Here is a 19,969-nt window from a genome sequence, read left to right as displayed (position 1 = left end):
GTCATCCTGTGAGATCTCCATTTGCTCGCGACGGCTGCGACGCCACGTCGAAATTTAACGGAAATTCCACATCGGCGCGTCTTTCTTTCTTTTCTTCGATAACAAACATCGCTGTTGCATTATACATTTGAGTGTAATCATTTAAATAATACATTAATGCTGCATGTGATAACGCACGATAAAACATCATTGTTCGGTATCAACATTGCACCATTATGTTAAATAATATCAAAATTATGCGGCTTTTAATATCAAATCTAAAACTGTTCAAAGTGCGCAAATTACAATGCCGTTTCTACTATTGATATCACCGGATAATTAATGTAAATGTTATGTTATTTAAATGTAAACATTATTCAATGCTTCACTAATGTCACAATATGTCAATTTTATTAGGTATAAATATTCATAAGTGACTATTTCTCGAATGTTTTATGCCTTCTTATAATATACATCACTGCGTATACATATGGATAATATTTATTTCCACACAATCTGATACTAAAATAAAAAATTCTCGTTTCAAGTAGACGCGTAAGAAAAATCGTGCAAAAAAATCGGAGAGATCCAAATTATATCAACGGGGAACGAAGAGCGAAATATTCAAATGATATCGCGATAAATTTTGGAGAGCAAACGCATTTACATCCACGCGCTCGATATCTCGCGCGCGATGATACATATCCGCTGCAATTAATTAAAAACTAGCAAGCTATATTATATTCTCGCGAGGACATTTTTAGTGAAAACGTAAGCTGATCGAATATTGGAACTGGCCCGGCAGCGGTAGCGAGCGAAACGCACGAAAAAGCTATCTACGCGCGGCGTTAATGAATTGATTAAAACACAAAATGAATCACGGCCTGGTGAAACCACCGCCACTAAAAACTCATTAAGCTAAAGATTCCGTCGGTGATTTATCGTGGATTACCGTATCCACTACCTGCACCGTAGACACAGCATTAAGCCGCGCGCGATATAAATTAGCGGCCGGATGATACCGCGTTGGAAAAACAATCGCCAATTGAGAGGTCGAACGAATTGCTATTCGACTGCGCGCGGTAAAATGATTCGTCTCGAATATCTGAACAACTTTCTTTCATAATTATATCTGATGATATCGCTAATAATGTTAATCACGGCGCGCTTTACATCAAAAATTAATTTTTTTTATGATGTAAACAAATATTTATTGTTGTTATGCAAACAATAAATATTTTATTTATACTTTTTATTAAATATTATGCAGCATGGTTAACGAAGCGCGTAACTGGTGATAAAATATTTATCGATCGCTGCACTTCCGGCAGGCAAAAATATTAATGTAAAGATAAAAGATTAAAATTTAACTATCATCAATGCTGATAAATTCTCTAAAAATTGATTAGTTTTTTCCTACATAATTCACATAATTTCGAAACGTGGATATATACAGTTTATATCGTAATGTATTTATAATTTTTCATTAGTTGACAATAAATATGGTCCTTATAGTCGATAATTATGCTGACCAAAACGGTTATATATTGCTACCAGTCGACATACCGATTTTTTATTACTGTAATAAATGTTTTCAACGAAAAAAAATACTTATAAAGTAGCATATCTTACAGCAATGACACATGACCATGTTTATGTTTCATTGAGATACATCGTGGTATCAAACAAAAAATATATATACATTTTATTTTTTTTTGCCATAATCATATATATTTACTTTTTATTAACTAAAATTATTTAATTATTTTATTTTATCGTAGCTAAATTCCAGTAATGTGTCACGATATCACGTATCTCTACAAGACTCCCTGTCGATAAACGTAAATAATAAATTAATCTACGAAGATTAATAAATTTTAATTTATCGTCTTTTGGAACGCACTTGGGAGATATACATACGTATTTTATAAAAAGATATAGCAACAACGAAATTTACACACGCATACATATACGGACTTGAGTGAATAAGATCATATAGATATTTTATATAGATATGCAAAACTGCTTTATATTATATCCCCGTGCAGTTAATTAGAATCGGTGGTAGTCGGGACATGTGTTGGAATGCACGGATCGAGCTCCTATTAAATCCAGCCAGCCAATAAATCCTCGCCGTTTCTTCGCACAATCGAAACACGGGTGCGGCTTAGAAAAATCGCGGCTTATTTCGTTTTGCATGGCACGGATGCAACCCCGTCCCGTCGAAGAAAGAGACTGGTGACCTCCGCGCCAGGTATATCCGTTAAACGACTCGTTAATTGTATTTTTAGGGGGCTTCCTGCAAGAGAGAGAGAGAGAGAGAGAGAAAGGTCTCTCTCAGTTCCTAATTTACCGACTCGGCCGTTTGGTTTATAGGGGGCCCCGATGTACCCCGTTTATAGTATAACCGACACCACACCTCGTTAAATCAAAGGACCGGAATATGCTTATAGCTTATACGTTCACTAAGAATTATAACCGTAGGAGAGGAGCGTCTCCTCTCTCTACGTCTCGATCGGGCCCGGGACGCAGACGCTATTTCCATTTTCTCCGTAACGAGTCTGAGTCGGCATCGATTTTACCACCGTTCCTGCGTATACGAGATTGCCTAGGCTGGCGAGATACAGACTCGGGTTACTCTCGCGATCGGAAGCAGCGTAATCGCGAATATAATCTCGAGGAAGTACAGTTCGTCGAAATCCAATTTGTACGTCGTTCGAACCCCGTTCGCGTTTAGTCATCGTTCGGTAAATATCGGGCTAAAGTAAAACAGTGCATGAAGAATTTTGAGATCTTGATGCAACACACATTTTTTCGAAGGGCCGCGCGGACGTAAATTTTCTCTCGCAATTAATATAGTACGCTGTCTGTTAATTTTTTCATCGAGCTAGGAAGCCTCGAGTGGTATTTTGCCTAGGGCCCAAGTGCTCCAAAAGTGAGTCCCAACTTTATCAGGTCACCCTGTACAGAAGTTCGCGAGCCGGCAGGACGACCGGACGCGGTAGAGGCAGCCCGAAGAAAAAGAAGAAAGCGACGAGGGACGATGGGGGCGACGGGTGCAACAGGAGGGGGAGAGGGCGTCAGCCATATGGACTTATCCAGCAACGTAGCCCGAAAATAATAAATCTCTGAGCGTGCTGCGGGATTATTAAAAGAGTCCCTAGCTCGTTCCCCTTCGGGAGTGGAGAGCGTGGTGAAAGAGAAACAAAACGCATTAGCGTTTCTTAATGAAGCTGAGGGATACGAACGAGCCGAGGCAACGAACGAACTGTGCAAACGGCAACCACGGACGGACGGATGGACGGACGGCCGTACGAACGGACGGACGGATGGACGGATGGACGGACGGACAGACAGTCCGACGTTCAGAACTAATTGGAGCCACGAGATATTAGGAGAGCCGAAGAAGGACAGAGCAGCGCTTTTGCGGAAGGAAGACGGAGAAGTGCGAACGACGACGACGTGGCGAACGGCGAGAGAAAGGACTGGGGTTCAAGTGGTTTAAGGGAGGAAGAGAAGGTGTCCGGGAGAATACTTAGATGGGTGTACACGGATTACACAACACAACCCACCGATACCCACATTAACAGCTAGTTTGTCCACGTTATATGAGTTTGTTTAACGATATTGCGTCGAGACGCCTGGCACGGCGCACAAACGTGAAACGGTGTCGTCGGGTTAAATGATGAGCCTCCGGATGAGCCGCGTGTTTATTTGCCCGGGTTTCGCGCGCGCATGTTAACACACGCTCGGTGCGACAGAATTGCGCAGCGCCGACCGAATTCAGATCTCGTTCTGTATAGAGACGCGAAGGACCCAGTTCACCTCGAGTGCCGCAGTTTGTAATTGCCTGTTTTACTGATTATCGATTCTGAATAAACCAAACGTAAAGTAAGCTTGACCGCTTATTTTGAATTCAATTCACAAAGGAAACTAAATGTCTGTTAATTGTTCACGGATTCGAGAAAGATTAAAGAACTAATCATCTGGCTAATAATTCCTTATTATTATGTGGAATTATGTATAACAGTTAATTATAATTTAAACATAATGGCTATATACGCGTAAAAATGACGTGTTCAACTTAAAACGCCTTATCTGGCAGCGATATATAGCGTCCCATAAATCTTGTTCCGCCACGAAAATATTGAATAGATGAAATGTTAGAAAATAGATAATATTCATTGCCGAGATTGCATTCTCATAATGATCAGCGGTACGGAGGCCAAGAAGACAAATATGCAGCCATCATTACCATTACGAAGTGTGAGTTGACAATGAAAACGACCGCCCTGTCTTCTTGATACTCGGAAACGGTCTATGATGATATTTTAATACCTATTTTTACGCTCTCGCAAATTATAGTGATCTCGGGTTACGACAAAATCTGAATTAGCATGCCTTTATGATAAAATCCGTGCCCTCGTATCATTATCGAATTATGCTACGCCGAAGATCGTAATCAGACTAAAACGATTCGCCTAGGAGTAACCCTACGTTGTAACGGTACCTCCCCTTTTTTCGTTTTCGCAGCGAGAACGTAGTGATGCAGATGGCTCCTACTTTCTATGCGAAGATTGTATCGAGAGAAGCAGACAAAATGATTGTAGTGAACAAAAACACATTAAATAAATCTTGCATAAAACCATGAAAACGAAAGAATAAAAAAGTACACTATATTATATTTCTTCGTGTTCATTCATATATATTATATATAATGGTTTTGTTTCCGTTCGCGAATAAATAACCTAACAGTAAAGAAAATTAGAATCGTATTTAAGATCAACTTGCGATAAATAGATTTTGTGTGCATAAAAAATTGCGATAAAACTTAAAAAATCTAGAGAACACATTTAGAAATAAAACATCGTTCGGAAAATTGATAAGTACTAATGTATTATATTCATGAGATGCACGAAAACGAGTAGAAGAAATTAAAGACTCCCACGACATATAGCAATTTGAAGACACTCTATTTGAAACGACACTAAAAAAAGTTGTGATTACCAACGTACGCGGTCAGGAGGTCCACGATGTTCGTCACTTGAAAACGTATATTCCTTCAATTTTCTAGTCGAGTAAGCGTCGTTTGAAGGGCCCTTGTGCGTCTGGCAAAGCGTGCACTATCCTGTTACGCGATCTCTCCCAGCCCGCAATCAAAATTCAAATCACACTTTTACAGCCGAACATAAAATCAATATTCGCCCTTTGGACGCGCCCCTAAATTCCGTCGAAAACAAATCAATGTTCTTTTGACAGTTAAAGTCGACGTCTCGATACGACAATCCGAAAAAAATCTCCATCTTGATGATGACGATTATTTTATTTAATTCGTGGTATAATATTTCTAAAATTAATTCAAAATAATTATCATAAAGTTTCAAACAGAACAGTTCGTTAATCCGAAAATATTATTATCACGAGATACAGTAACGTCTTGCGCGCTACATATATGTAAATACTCCATCTTTCATAAAGTATCCTATGTAATGTTGTTAACTGTTAAAGTACTGTTAAAGAAATAATCAGAACAATATGTATAATATTTCTTACATAAAAGTTGCCCTAATTAACAAACTAATTCTCAATAAATAAGCATTGAAAAATATATATATTTTTTTATTTTAATTGATATATTCAATTTTGTGAACAATCAATTCGTATAAATATTGAAAATGCGTAGGTGTCGATGTAATTCGCGATATATTTGTATATGTAATACAATTACCTACATTTCCCTCGCATATTGAAAAATTTCATACAATATCGTAATAACCGTGAAACAGGGATCATTGTACATGCTGGTATGTACCTGTTGGCATAAAAAAAATAGATCGCCTGATGGTTGCGAAGTCCAAAGTGTAGCAAAAGGAAAAGAAGTTGCTTAGGCATCCGGAATAGTGCCCTTATAAATGGTTTTTCTATATTGCCTCGTGTCTGGCTCACGTTGGACATGGACATGGGTTACCGGTTCATTTAAATAAGTTAAGGGTCTCGCTTAGTGCCTTAGCGGGTCCATTACAGCTGGGCAAAAGCGGCTAATTACCTGCCTGACGTGAGTTATAAACCCCTCTTCGGCCATCGCTCCCTCCTTTGAATATTTTTAACCGGTATCTCGATTTTTACAATGAAAACGTCGTGCGTCTGCGTTCCAGCGTTGCGAGTCGGCGGGTGCAGCTATCGCGTGCAAAATATATATCTGCACGCCCTTTCAAAAAATTTTCACTTACAGATCGCGGTTTGACTTTTGTGGCTTTATATTATATTACATTATACCATATTACATGGTTTAATAATCAAATTTACTTCATTATGTCTATTTTCCACGTTAATTAAATTACATTGAATTTTAAAACATCAGCCATGTACTCGCATTTTTTTTCAAACAATGTTAATATAATTTTAACGGTAATATATATTTTTTACATTTTATTTCGAGAAATGTGTATATGCGATGTAAACGGCTCTGTTGCTCGAATTAGCTCGAGCGACAGAGCCGTCCAGCGTTATACCTCTGCCGATCGTAATGATGTTCCTCAAACGCGGCGAATTAAATGCCAATTTCCGAAACATGTTGCTGACCGCGATAAAGTAACGGCTGACAGTTGAAATTTCGTAACAAACGATCGCGAAGGCGGTACCTTTTGGACAGAAAATTAATCTAGTTTGTCATAACGTGGGCGGGTTAGTTCAAAGTGCCGCTAATGAGAAAAAGGCCGACCCGCGTCTTTCTTATTTGTCAATGGGATCATCGTACCCATGAATCACAGCCGGGAGACGCTCGCCTCGAATCTCGCATGCTGTAGGTGGAATTCGCTCGAGAATGAACGGACGATACGGCACATGGCAGTTCATTCTTGCACAGATTAACAGCGTGCAACAGGAAATAAAATTATTTTTTTATAATCTAAAGATAATGGATACTTTATTAAATGATACTAAAAACTCATACGTCATTATAGGCGGCATTGATAAATGTAAAGTTCTATTCTTCACACTAGATGTATGACTCTCTCTTATCAATTTATCCATATAACGTAATTATACATCCAGCAGAGAATAATGAGGTTTTTAATTCGAAATTCAGTCGGCTACTCCGCTAAAGCAAAATTTTGTATGTATTAATTCAGAATTAATAAATAATCATATAGTGATCGAGAACAATGTACTTCCGTGAGAATGAATAGTAATATTTGTAATTATAACTATATACAATATATATAGCACAATATATTACTATTAATAATACTCTTTACAATAATATTACAACATTCGTAGTACAAATATTTTTGTAGACTTCATCTGACGTTAATTCCGTTTGTTCAAGCAAACAAACTCAAACTTTAATTGATACACACATGGTAATGTGTGTAGCTGTATAAATCAAACTCTGATCAATTAATTAAATAGTACGCATGAACGTTCAGTAGAGCACATTGTCGAGTGCTATTATAACGCTAAAAGTTTTTTTTACGAACTTTAGACATTTTAGACATATCGTGGTTTTCCCGCGTTCAGCGATGGTCGCGTTTCCTTTGGAGGCAAAGGTTCAATTTTGTGTGCAGTGGCCCTAAAAGGGCCTACGGGACTGGTTAGCTTTGGTTAGTGGTCCTGGAACGATGCGAACGACACGAGCGGCTGACGAGATAGACAGACACTAGGGAGGGAGTCTATTTCATGGTTAATTTGGCTAACTCGATTTCACCACCACCAACGTGACCAGCCCACCACTGCACTGCCACCACCACTACCACCACCGCCGCCGCCGCCACCCTCGAAAGACCAGGGCCACTAAACTACGTACAGGGTGAATTCGTCGGCCACCCTCCCGTTAACGCATTGCTCGCGAATTTTTGTCTACAAGAGTGGTCGAATCGCACGGGTTATTCGAGGGGTTGGAAAAATAATTTGCAACTTCGTACGTGTCTTCCGACGGGATTTCGGTAGAATAAGTGCGGAATAATGAAAATTAATTCATACACGCGAACACAGTTATATCTTTAAATAAGTACGTGTCAATATTCATTCGAAAAGGCGCGTTTATTAGAATAACAAGAGTTTATTAAAGTTTACTAGTGCGCGTATGTGTGTTTATGTATGTAAATGTTAAGGTTCAAATACAATTTATAATTATTTCAAAAAACCCCTACATACATGTGTGAAAGAGAAAGAAAGAAAGAAAGAGAGAGAGAATATTTAATTGTGTACATATGTAAGTGTGTATTGCTTTTTTATTTGTATAAAATGATGTTGATGAAAACTGAGCTGTAATAAAAAAATAGTATGGCATTTCGCAATTTTATTTGTACCGAAGGCAGATAACAACGGCCGGCGCCACTTCCAATAAATTGCAATCGATGGTAAGCAATAAATGCGAAACAGTAGATCTAATGAAAATCCCAGTGATGGAATATACCGTTAAAATATTTAAACTCCGAATAGCCACATGCACGTGCAGAAGAAGAAATACTCGGCTATAAAAATATGCGCCCCTCTCCCCTCCCTGCCGTACTTAATATATTCCAATAAACGTGAAAAATAAAATGGAATAATGTGCAAAATATAATGAAATATAATACTCGTATATTCAGCGACCATCCATTATGCAAATTAATATCGCTCTCTCGTAAAGTGAATTTGATCAAAATATTCAGACGTGTACGAGATACGTACTCGTGATTCATATTTAATGATGTTAAAAAAATATGTGCGCGAAATATGATAACGACGTCGCCGAGAAAACTGTTCATGTTAATAGTAAAAAATAGGAAAATCCTATATATATATATATATATATATATATATATATATATTTTTGTACATATTTTTGTACATACGTACGCCGCGCTATGCTATCTTCTGAGTCGAGGAAAAATGTCAGGCAATGTACAAGTATCAGGTACTCGCTTTTATGCGTGAACGCGTAAGACGACAAAGAGACACCTTAAGCACTGGTTTATTCCACAACTGCGAGATATCTTTCCGCATTTGAAGCTGGCAGAATCGCGTCTCCTCTCTCTTCGACAAACGCGTTCGCCGTCCTGTCCGTGTCGTCTACCGGCGCACGTTCTCCACCGGCAAAGGGAAACGCGCATACACTACCGGGAAAAAATCTCAGGGAAAAGTTAGACGCAAATATTAGTTGAACGCCGGACTAGTCATTATTTCTCTTTGTGCTCGCAAATGCCACTCGCTACTCCGGTATCTTTCGCAAAAGGCCGGAACAAAGGAGCGTGTCATCGCGCGGCGCTCTACCCCTGCCTCCTCGACTCCCTGTCCCACCCTTCCTACCTCTAATCTAACCCGGCCCCGATCTCCCCTAACCACCCACGGCTCGGTCGTCTTCCTCTCTTTTTTTTTAAGCTCGAGTCTTAATTACTGGAAGCAGAACGGGTTAAGGACTAAAACACAAGCCGACGTCGGCTGACTGATCATGGTGCGTCCCGACTGACGGCCATGCCAAATGAAAAACGGTCTAGAAAAATTATTATCGCGGAAGATACGTGGCACCTGCTATCCCTCTCTCCCTCCTATCCCCTTTCTTTATTTTACACATTCCCCTTCGCATCTTTTCCCTCCTGTTTTTCATTGTTGCCAGAATCTCGCCGAGATCTTATCAGATTTTTCCGGGTTGGCGTATGATCAATATTTGCTATCAGGGGCATTTCACAAAAGTTGCGTTACAGTTGACAATTTTCAGATATAATTAAGATTTATAGATTTTCAGCGAATTAAAACAGTGGAAATTAAAAGAATCTGTATTTAAATACCTAATGAGCTCGTGTTTTATTTATTATTAATACATTTTGTTTGAATATATCGTTTCTAATATGTTTAACATTCATCTTTTTATAAGCTTCCGTTGATCAATAAAAATTTTGAGCAAGAAAACGTACTTTCGACAGTCATATCCTGTTCTTGGCAATAGCAACTACACATACTTAATGTCTTGGTATCGCAAGCGTTAACGTGACACTGCAGGGCGAAAGGTCGCAGAACCCGAATGTATATCGTTTGCATTACCTATGCAGAAATGTGTCGTGCGACACGCACGGCATGTAGACACGTATGAACAAAGTGCCGCGGCCCCTTTTGTGCAGTACCCGGGGGTGACAATGGGCCTTGCTCTCAGCATTGTCACATGGGTTAACCAACGTTACCGAGGGGGCTATCGTCGATGTTTGGCATCGTCCTGCTCGCCGACAGCCACCGTCTTTTATTCAACGCCCTGCGTACCGCGGCCTAACTGTAATTGCAGCGCATTAGATACACACTTTTACATGATTAACTCGCGCCGCCATAGTAAAACGGCAACCTCGACTGTTACCCGCTACAATCGCCTCGCGTTCGGTTTCTGTGTATTTGAACAGACGAAGGTTTGACTCCGGTCAATAACTGCTCTATTTACCTGCTCTATCGACGGGAACAAATAATGAGTTTACAGGGCTTGAAGCCAATAATTTTCCAAGACTGTCGGCAGAATGGATAAACACAGTTGTCGGATCGAAAGTAAAGCGTCTCTTATTATTTTATCTTCTGTACAATATGGTAACTAAACATATAAATAAACATTCCTTTGGGTAAAATCACTTTCCGAGACCATTTTGAAAATCGTGAAAAAATAAAGGTCAAGTTTTATTAGTTTTCATTTAAATCCACTCCGATCTATCAATAACCCTCTTCCGCAAAGTCCTCTGCACAAAGTAAAACAATTGGCTAAAAATTAGTTTTTAATTCATGCGTAAATAGTAATGACACGCGATCGGAGAGACCTGAGATTTTATAATAGGGGAGCTATATGATTGATTCATAAATAAGTTCCGCTGTATATAATTACTCAATCACTTTTTTAAAGAAATTATTACTCACGATATCCAATTATTTTATCTGCTGCAAATAGTTAAGAGTTAAGAGTATATCATTTACGAATCAATACTTGTAGTGTCACACATACTGTTTATTAAATCTAAAAATTTAATTTGTTAAGTAAAACGGAACTTATTTATAAGTCGACCCAATATTACTACGAAACTATAATTCATGTTTGTTGAACATGATATACCAATAACCACATTATTGATTAATCCTTACTTTTGAAGATAAATATTTTATAGCTGCTACACGTTAACGAGAATATTATCATAAACACGTTTCACGCTAAATAACGTAATTTCCTCGATGCAATGATAATGTCGATTTGCGATTAGCATTAAATTATATTGTATATACATGACAAGAGCAAAATAACGGAGCGTAGCGTTATTTGAAGGAAAACGATCCCATTCATTGATCGAGTAAACAATTTCGACCGCACGACCGATTCATTCTTTTTTTTTTCTTTCTTACGACCACGATTTCCTCATTCTCTGTGATGACGGTCATCTCCGCGCGAAATGAAATCGAAACGCAATTTGTCGTTCCCCACGTCGCCCTCTCGCGTTGCCGCGTATCTCCCTCGCAAAACCATCACACGATTACGCTAATTCGGGTATCATTTATTTTTCGTTCACCCTTCTTCGTCTTTCTTCTGCTGCCCTCCCCATCTCGTCGCGCAAACGAAGCTCTACCCTCCACCGTCAACGAGGCCGCGCTCGATTCTACGAACTTTGAAGTGCTTTGAAAAGCCCGGTGGGTTTTTGATGTAGCCACCAACTGTTCCCGCCATGCAAAATAGTGAATCACGCATTAAGCGGAGATAAAGCGGCAAATAACTCGACTATATTGAACGTAACGCTCGGTTACACCGAGAACAAAACCGATGCGCGTTGATACCCCAGAAAAATGTTTTCTTTCGGTACGGCAAATCGAGCGGCGTGGGGCGACGATCGGACAATTTAAGTCAGTCAAATGCACGGTGACATTTATCAATAAAGATGTGTGCGTGAAACGGATCAAGAATCATTGGTCAGCAATTTGAATAAAAGTATCCTATGAAAGAAATATAACACTCTCCAAAGAGTTTAGCCAAAGAATTTTTTATTTAATTTATTATTTATCATTTAATTTAATCATATTCCAATGATTGTTGACCCATAGTAGTTCTCTCTCCACTCTACATTTCTCCAATTTGAACAAATCAAGTTTCATTCAAAAATAAATTTAACTTTTGTCTAAATAGAATTTGGAAGTACTACCTGAAAGTTTGCGTCGAAAGATTAGGAAATTAACGAGTAACAAGGAAAAATAACTTAATAAGGTCCTTCTACGAGAGAAAGAACCATCTTAAGCTCAGTTCTCATCAGTAACTCGTATAGCGAACGAATCTTTTTGATTTATTGTCAACACATTATTGTACTGCCGCCTGAATAAAGCTTAGTAAAAAAAAACAGTGTTCTATCCTTCTCAATATTTTGAAATATTGCAGTGTGTAATGTTCATACAAATAATGTATAACATATAACGAAATATCGCGAGGCACATATTATTTGCAGGACGCGTCGTGGTTTCCCCGTCAATACGTATTCACGGCGAGATTAACGAAAAAAGAAAAAAGAGAGAGAAAGGAAGAAGGGGGGGAAGCACGAAAGACACGAGAGTGATCTTCGGCAAAGATGGCACGTGAGAGCAAAGTATTAACTCTCTCCTGCGTGGTGGGTATCGCACCCTTGTTATTCCAGCCACAAAGACACAACTCGCCACTCGGCTCTGCCACGTGACCAGATCATACTTTATTGGAAAATGTGCAAATACTCGTCACTCACCAGCCGCGTTCCCGCATTTTGACGACTTCCTTTCTATCGTCGTGTATTATTATTCCCTCCCCCGTATTTTTCGGTTACGAAGCTATTTTCAATATCCGGCAGTTTTGCAGCGGCAGAACTGGTCCAATGAAGTAGTATTTTGATATATTTTGTTTTGTCAAAACCCGTATTTCCCGTGTGTAAACAAAAACGGTAAAACTGAATTTCACTACAATAATTATTTTTGTAGAAAAGAAATGGCATTCTCTCTCTGTTTGGCCAGTGGTCGTTAACCTAGCACAGTGGCTGCATGCACAAATCACCATTTCGACAATATTTTTATACTCTGTTCACGTTAATCTACGTCGTATCTCAAAATTGATATAATTCAATGGTAAAAAATTTTTGTTGTTTTACTCGCTGTATAAAAATTATCTCAGGCATATATAAATATATAATAAGCATGGTATTTTTTACATAACATTCTGTCAATTGAAAAAAAAGGGTTATTTATAAAATAACTGTACAATGTTCAGACAAAAGAACGGTAAGAATTCGTATCTAAAAAAAGTTCATTCGCATATTACGAAATACGAGAAGTGTAAAAATATGAATGATCCTCATGTGCGGCTTATATTCTTTATATTTCCGATCGAAATGTAACGTCCTTAGCAGCACGTTAAACGCAATCTCAGAATTTGAATAAATAATTGAAGACCGAGAAAGCACTCGGGGTACTTGTTATCAGTGGAACAAATTAAAGCGTTAGGAGGTAAGGGTTGAGAGAACAAGTACTAGTCGACCGCTGCAGGATTGCCTTTCAGACAACATAGGCACAGCTAGCGAGAACTCGGCTAACAACATAATTCAATACGGGGCTACTACCTAAACGTGTTTCCGCTATCCGCCATTCTCGAGAACTTACATTTCCTGCTGTTACTATATGATTTCCGTGACCGCCGTGAAGGGGAGAACTGATGCGCGCCATACCGTGTCCAAAACGCAGTGACGATACGGCTCTTTTTTATCCGATCGAAGATTTTTTTTCGCCCGTCTCCTCTCCATTTGTTCGCGCAAGTTTTTTTTTTGTGTCGTCTGAACGACCGACTCTGCCAATGGCATATGCGGCTCACCAAAACGTAATAACTCCCAAAGTGGTAAAATGTACATTTGGTGCGTGTTAATGACCCCCCGATGCTATATTTTATCGTAATGCAATTAGACTGCAAAAAGATACGTGCGAGTTACTGCTTTGCAGTTTCGCACAGATATTTAAAAAATGCCTAATTCTACACAAAACTTATTAGGGAGAAGAAAAGGCAAGAGATACAAGAAAAACGACGATTACGTGAAAACGATGTCTGTTTACAGACATCGAACGTCGCGTAATAAACTGTTGCGTGAATTGTTAAACAAAAAATTGTTTAAACGAGGAATAAATCGAACGATGTCACGCACCGCGTGCAATTACACGCGAACAGTAGAGAAGTCATATATACTTCAAATAGTTTTCCGAGTGGAGCGACAATTCTCCCCCGGCGTATCCTAGATCTCAATTATCATCGTCGTAAGTACGTAAGAACTGTGTGTGTACACAAGAACTCTCCGCGCCGTTTACGAACACTCTTTTCTAGATAACGACGTAGCTCGCGGTAGACCACGCGGGGACCCACGCGAGCCCGTTGCACGTAGGACCGAGAGGGGTTCTCTTCTGTCCGGCTTCAGGACTTCAGGATCGTCTTTTTACCTACGGTACGGCATCGCGATCGCGTGCGCGCATTACTTAACCCAACGGCATCATTCCTCAGCGCGGTACGCGCGCGCGTAATCGCGCAAACTCGTTCCACGCATCGCATGCGAAACGCCAGTACCGCGTGGATCGGTCATCGCTAATTTGCGTCGGTAATGACCGCGTCTACGAGGGGGAGAATTAGCCGGCGAGGAGAGGGATGCAGGGGTCTCCCGCGATCCGTATCTGACGTCTGGTTGGCTGGTTTATGAATGGGGTGGGCCCGCGCGCCGATCGCCGCACGATCGCGGAAGAAGATTGATCTGTCCTCGGTGATCTACGATTATCAGAAACGCCTCACGGTAAATAGGGCCCGTTTAGCTCGCTTCGCTGGCGGCGTCGCGCGGCCGTTTTACGGTGGGTTGTACGCGGAAGTGGTTATAAGGCGGTTAAGGTATGCAGGAAGTCCAATCGACTGCTAACGCGGTATTTTTATACGCTTTTTCGATAATCCGACGGAATGTTAAGAGAAGATCCTTTTTTAAGCGTGCGTGAGATGCAACAATTTTGCAGAGCGAATAATCCTTTGGACACCTTTGTTCTTCTCGTACTCAGGCGTGTCGCGTGCCTATATCGTTTAATTAATACACGTGTAATAATTTATACGTGTATTACAAACGTATAATAATCACATGAATTTTTTAACTGTGAAAATATAGCGTTTCAATTTTAAGTTTGGCCAGTCTGTGATTCGGGTGCGGATACAAAGCGAACCGTTTATCGATGTTCGCCAATCGGACGAATTTTTCAGTTAAACAGTTTTCGTCCGCAGACGCCTCGTTAGAATTACATATTCGAAATAATAAAATAATGAGAGAGCGCAGCTTCCGCGGGCGGGACAATGAAATGTTCATGCGCGACGATAGCTCTCTCTCTGTGCCGCGTATAAATATTCATGTCACACACAGCAGCCGGGAGCTTGGATATCCAGGATATATTCACGAGGATAATGTGTTTACTGCGGCGACGTGTCTTGATACCTCGGCTAAGGTAACGCGAGCTTCAAATTCAATATTTCCATCCGCGCCGCTGTCGCGAAAATTACACGGAGATATACATTCCGGTATTCTTACGGTCATATTAGAATGACTGAGGTAGATACCCTAAATAATGTGTAAATCTTTTTTGCGCCCGAAGCTAAAATTCAATTACGCGAGAAGATATCTGAGAATTTATAATATCATCATTCGGAATCGGTTTATAAATCCCGTACGTAATATCTGCTTTAAAATATAACTTTTTTTCCACGTCTTCCATTTTCCATTTAGTGCAAAATACATAGCATGTTTATTTCACCGTCATAAAAATGTTAGAGTTGAAGAATTTCCCTCCAAAATTTAGAATCACATTTTAAGATAGCATTTCTCGACTGTAATCCGCAAAATAAAAAAATATGTGCGACACATACAGAGAAAATTAAATATGTACAACCGCGATACAGAGAGAATTTAATTTGTAAAAAAAAATATTATTTTTATCAAAAAGTGCATTATTCAAAAAAATCTAAATAACCTTGTTAATTAAATACGTATTTGCATTGTAATTTGATGTCCCGTCGGCAGAATGGTATTCAAAAGTGTTAGAAACTACCGTTAACTATTCGCCGATTGCGTATAAAAAAAATATTTAACAGTTATTTATAATATTTCCAGGCTGTATTCCTAAGTCTCACAGAACGCGGCAATTTGACTAAACGCCGACGTTCATTCCAGCGTGAAAGCCGATATATAAAGTCGGCATGACAGATGTAACACTTACCTGCCAGGCGTTGGAGTCCAGAGCGAGGTAAGACATGTTGTTCTTACTGTCCTCCGTGATTGAAAAATTTGTGGGGTACCCGGAAACTCCTCGCCAATCGGCACGCTACCAATATCCAGCTTGTCACTCACGTTCCGAGATGATCGGCAGGCGGCATCTTCCGTCGGCAGCTTCGTGAAGAAGCGAGCTGTACTGGAAAAAAAACAGATGTGTTATATTCGAGCGAATATAAATATTAAATAGAATAAAAAGTATCTCAAATAACGAGTTTGTCGAAAATTGGTAGATGAATCGATTTAAAGTCAAATTCACATATTAAAAAGAAATTATCATAATATTAACCGGTGGAAATAATCGTTTCCCTTAAAAACATTAATAAAGTAAATTCAGATACATGTGACTTACAATTAGTGAAATAATTTTTTAAATCTGAACTTTCATTCATTTGTCATTACTACGTTTCAACTATAAAGGAAAATTATTAAATTACTTAATTACAAAAGAAAATTATTTGATGAGAACTAATTGGATTTGAAAAACCTATGCGCATGCAGTGAAATTGCTTTCTCAAAGAAAATTTTAAGGAATTTTCGCACGATCCTTTTTTTGCACGCGAACTATACACGAGGCGGAAATATCGAGTAAGATTTGGCGAAAATTTCCTGCGGTGAGTAACAAAAATGCGAATTACTTTCGTCGGCCGGAATCCCTGGGGCGTCGCGTCAACGGATCGGGAACTTAGTTAAGCAAAGTTAAATACGGCTCCCCGAGGTGGCACGACCGCTTTTTAATTGCAAACACTTTCACAAAACGAGAAGATATCCCAAGACGCTCGACAAGCGGGGATTACAGCCCTAGCTTCTTTTTCGCTATTGAAATGTCTACGAGTATAAATATCTGCAGTTCCCAAGGTATTTACAAGTACAATCAGACACTTCATGGAAATGCTTAGCATCAACTTGCGGTATCTCGGAAAGTTCACCACAACGGTGTTTAAAGATTTATTTTACTATAAACATAGACTTAAGTACGAGTAAGAATACGTCGTACAATGCTAAGATTAAAAATTACGTGAAATTCAGAGAAGAGGCTTTCCATATTCTGATCAATTAACGAATAAAACAATAACAATGCCGAAACAGTCTCAGTGCTAAACGCAATAAAAATCACATCCCTTCAATTCGCATGCAGAAAAATATATCCATATATAAATAAAAAATATATAAGCTAACAAAAAAACATAACCATTCAATTATATAAAAAGATTTATATTGGACGGAAAAATATGTGTATTTGAATGAACACTGTTTTAATCGCTTGACAAATCTTGTCAATAATAGTGAAATTGTAACGAAACTGTAGTGAAACTTTAGATAATGATTTATTACTGAAATCTCTTTCTCTCTCTTTCTCTCTCATCAACATTATATTCATAAAGAGCTATTGAACGCAATTATACCCGGTTCTCGCTTTCAAAATTAAAACACATATATAATAACACCACACATCTTTCAATATATCCGTGATTTATGCAAATCCGTGCAAAGCAAAGGATATCATTATTAAATTGAAATGTAGGAAATATAACATATTTTCTGCATAGTACTGTTTCTACCACAGAATCCTCACGGAGTCCCTCTTTCCCCTTCCTTTCACCGTATTTAAATCAAACGGTGATCAAATAGCGGCGGCACCGTCGACTTTATTATTTAACATCACAAAGTTCCATGCAACGAGTCAATCTGACCAACAAATTACTGCCTCTCTGTATTGTTTATTGTTATATCCGACTTACGTACCGTCCTCTCGCAGACACAAGCTTAAATTAAATCAGACGTTTACGAGCGAAATGATTAACCTTACGTTACGCCGATAGGATATTATTTATGCACATTGTGCACTTTTTGTGCACAATGACGTCTATTGAACCCGCGAACTTGCATCTCCGAAGTAAAAGAACTGTTTGTTTATTCTCGAGAATCACTTTTTGCGAATAACATATTTTACTTGCATTCTAAACATTTTTCTTACATTTTTTGCTTGTATTTACTTTTCTTGAAAGAACAAAAAACACATTTGTAGTAATAAATATTATGCATATGTAAAAAATTGCTAAAAAGTTTAACACTAAATTGGAAAATGTATTCACGCACCACTTCATCACACCGCAATAAAAATAACATTTCTATCATTTCATTTCTGTTCCCTTCATTTCTTGTTTTTACTGTGTTTAGTGAACCATAATTTTTCTATTCTCAAAGGTTTTTTTACATTCACCGGAATTTATGATAGAAATTTTCGAAAACAAAGCGTAATGTTTGAAACACTATGTGCCACGTTTGTTAAACAAAAGAAATTTAATCTGTCAATCGTTTTCGAGAATCAAAGTCGCTTTATTTACGTAATCCCAAATATATGTGACTGTTCTCGCACACGTACACACAGAGAAGAAAAGTTCCTCTTTCTTTATATTTTTAAAATAAGACGCGATGACGGTATTCTAATGAACTCCTGGCTGTTGGAAAAAAAAAACATTAATCGCAGACTGTGTCCAAGTGGCTTTTGCCTACACCGCAGCTACATCGTTAAATCTCTTCCGGCAGCTATTTGGCTTCGCGATTGCTCCAAGGACTCCACGTTAAAAAGAAACAGTCCAAGGTCACCGCCGCGCCGCATTTCGCACAGCGTTCGCGGCGATCACTCGCGCGAGGCACGTTACGTCCTCGTCGTTACTTTCCGGAGCACACTCGATTCGTCGCTGGTGCAAAAGTTAAAGCCGGACCGCGACGTCCAGGAGATACACGTCGCAAACTCACCTCCTCGTCTCGATCTCGCGGCCGAATCACCGACGGGCGGACAGCGGCGACGGCATCCGCGACGGTCACCGATCGCGTTTTCGCGTCAGACTCGCGATAAAAAGATGAAAATGCGCTCCCGCGATATCTGTCGCGAGCGAGATGACGCGCGCACGTACGTACACGCGTGTCCTTCGTAACTTAATCCGCAAGCGGATTATCGGAGGCTAATTCGAAACGCAGTCAGACCATCCCTCTCTTTCTTTCTCTCACTCTCTCTCTCTCTCACTCTCGCGCTCCTACCGACCGGCGACCGGCTCGCTCCCTTCCTTCTCTCCCTTCCGTGATCTTTCTTTTTCTTACCCCCTCTCCACCCCCGCTCGCTCGTTCTCCGCGCTCGCGAACGGTCTACGTGTCTTCCTCTGTCTTTCTTTCTCTCTCTTTCTTTCTCCCCCTCTTGCAAGTACTGCTGGGCAGTATGCAGTATGTGTACTTGATCGCACCTTGGAATCACTCGGTGGCACGTCGAAGATGGCAGGCGGACCGGCGTGGCGGCGTGGCGCGACGACTCCGAGGACGCGCGCCACGCGAGAAAATGCACGAAAGCAGATGAGAGGACAGTGATGTTGCCGGAGCGAAGGTGTAGCTTCCGGTCGCGTCGCGCCGCGTCACGCTGCGTCGCGTCGCGTCGCGTAGCGTTGCGTTACGTTACGTTTTCTGTATCTCGTGCCGTGTGTCCCGGATGTGTATTGGCCCACCGCACGTGGCGCCTCGCGACGTCGCACTGCGCTCCAGGCAAGAGAGGCGCCGCGGCGCCCCCCTCCTGCCCCTCCAAGCCGCCACCCCTGCCGCCCCGTAAAAGCCACCCCTGCCGCGGCAACGATGCGCCTCCGCCACCACCCGCGGCGCGGTACTATCGCCTGCCCCCGCGGGGGTGTGGTGCCTCCGCCTACAGTCACACGACGGAC

The 19,969-nt window shown here is 40.1% G+C and overlaps 1 protein-coding gene across 4 annotated transcripts in view; it reads right to left on the bottom strand.

The window, feature by feature from the left end:
• Tfap-2 (transcription factor AP-2) overlaps positions 1 to 19,731 on the bottom strand; it is a 207,943-nt gene extending 188,212 nt beyond the window's left edge. Inside the window, exons 1-2 of one of the 4 annotated variants that reach the window (XM_071772104.1) lie at positions 19,505 to 19,731; positions 16,207 to 16,398 (exon numbers count right to left, since the gene is read on the bottom strand). Coding sequence is in view for 1 of the 4 variants with exons in the window: in XM_071772108.1 (XP_071628209.1) it covers positions 16,207 to 16,242 (36 nt within the window). In the remaining 3 variants the exon portion in view is untranslated. Of the gene's footprint in view, positions 1 to 16,206; positions 16,399 to 19,022; positions 19,157 to 19,504 lie in introns of those variants that run through there. The other 3 variants (XM_071772106.1, XM_071772108.1, XM_071772105.1) reach the window with 3 other exon arrangements.
• Between the last annotated feature and the right edge of the window lie 238 nt (positions 19,732 to 19,969).

This window comes from Temnothorax longispinosus, chromosome 3 (genome assembly GCF_030848805.1).
Source record: "Temnothorax longispinosus isolate EJ_2023e chromosome 3, Tlon_JGU_v1, whole genome shotgun sequence".
NCBI classification, from domain to species: Eukaryota; Metazoa; Arthropoda; class Insecta; order Hymenoptera; family Formicidae; genus Temnothorax; species Temnothorax longispinosus.
Note: the sequence above shows the minus strand (reverse complement) of the source record. Positions and strands in the feature narration are given on the sequence as shown.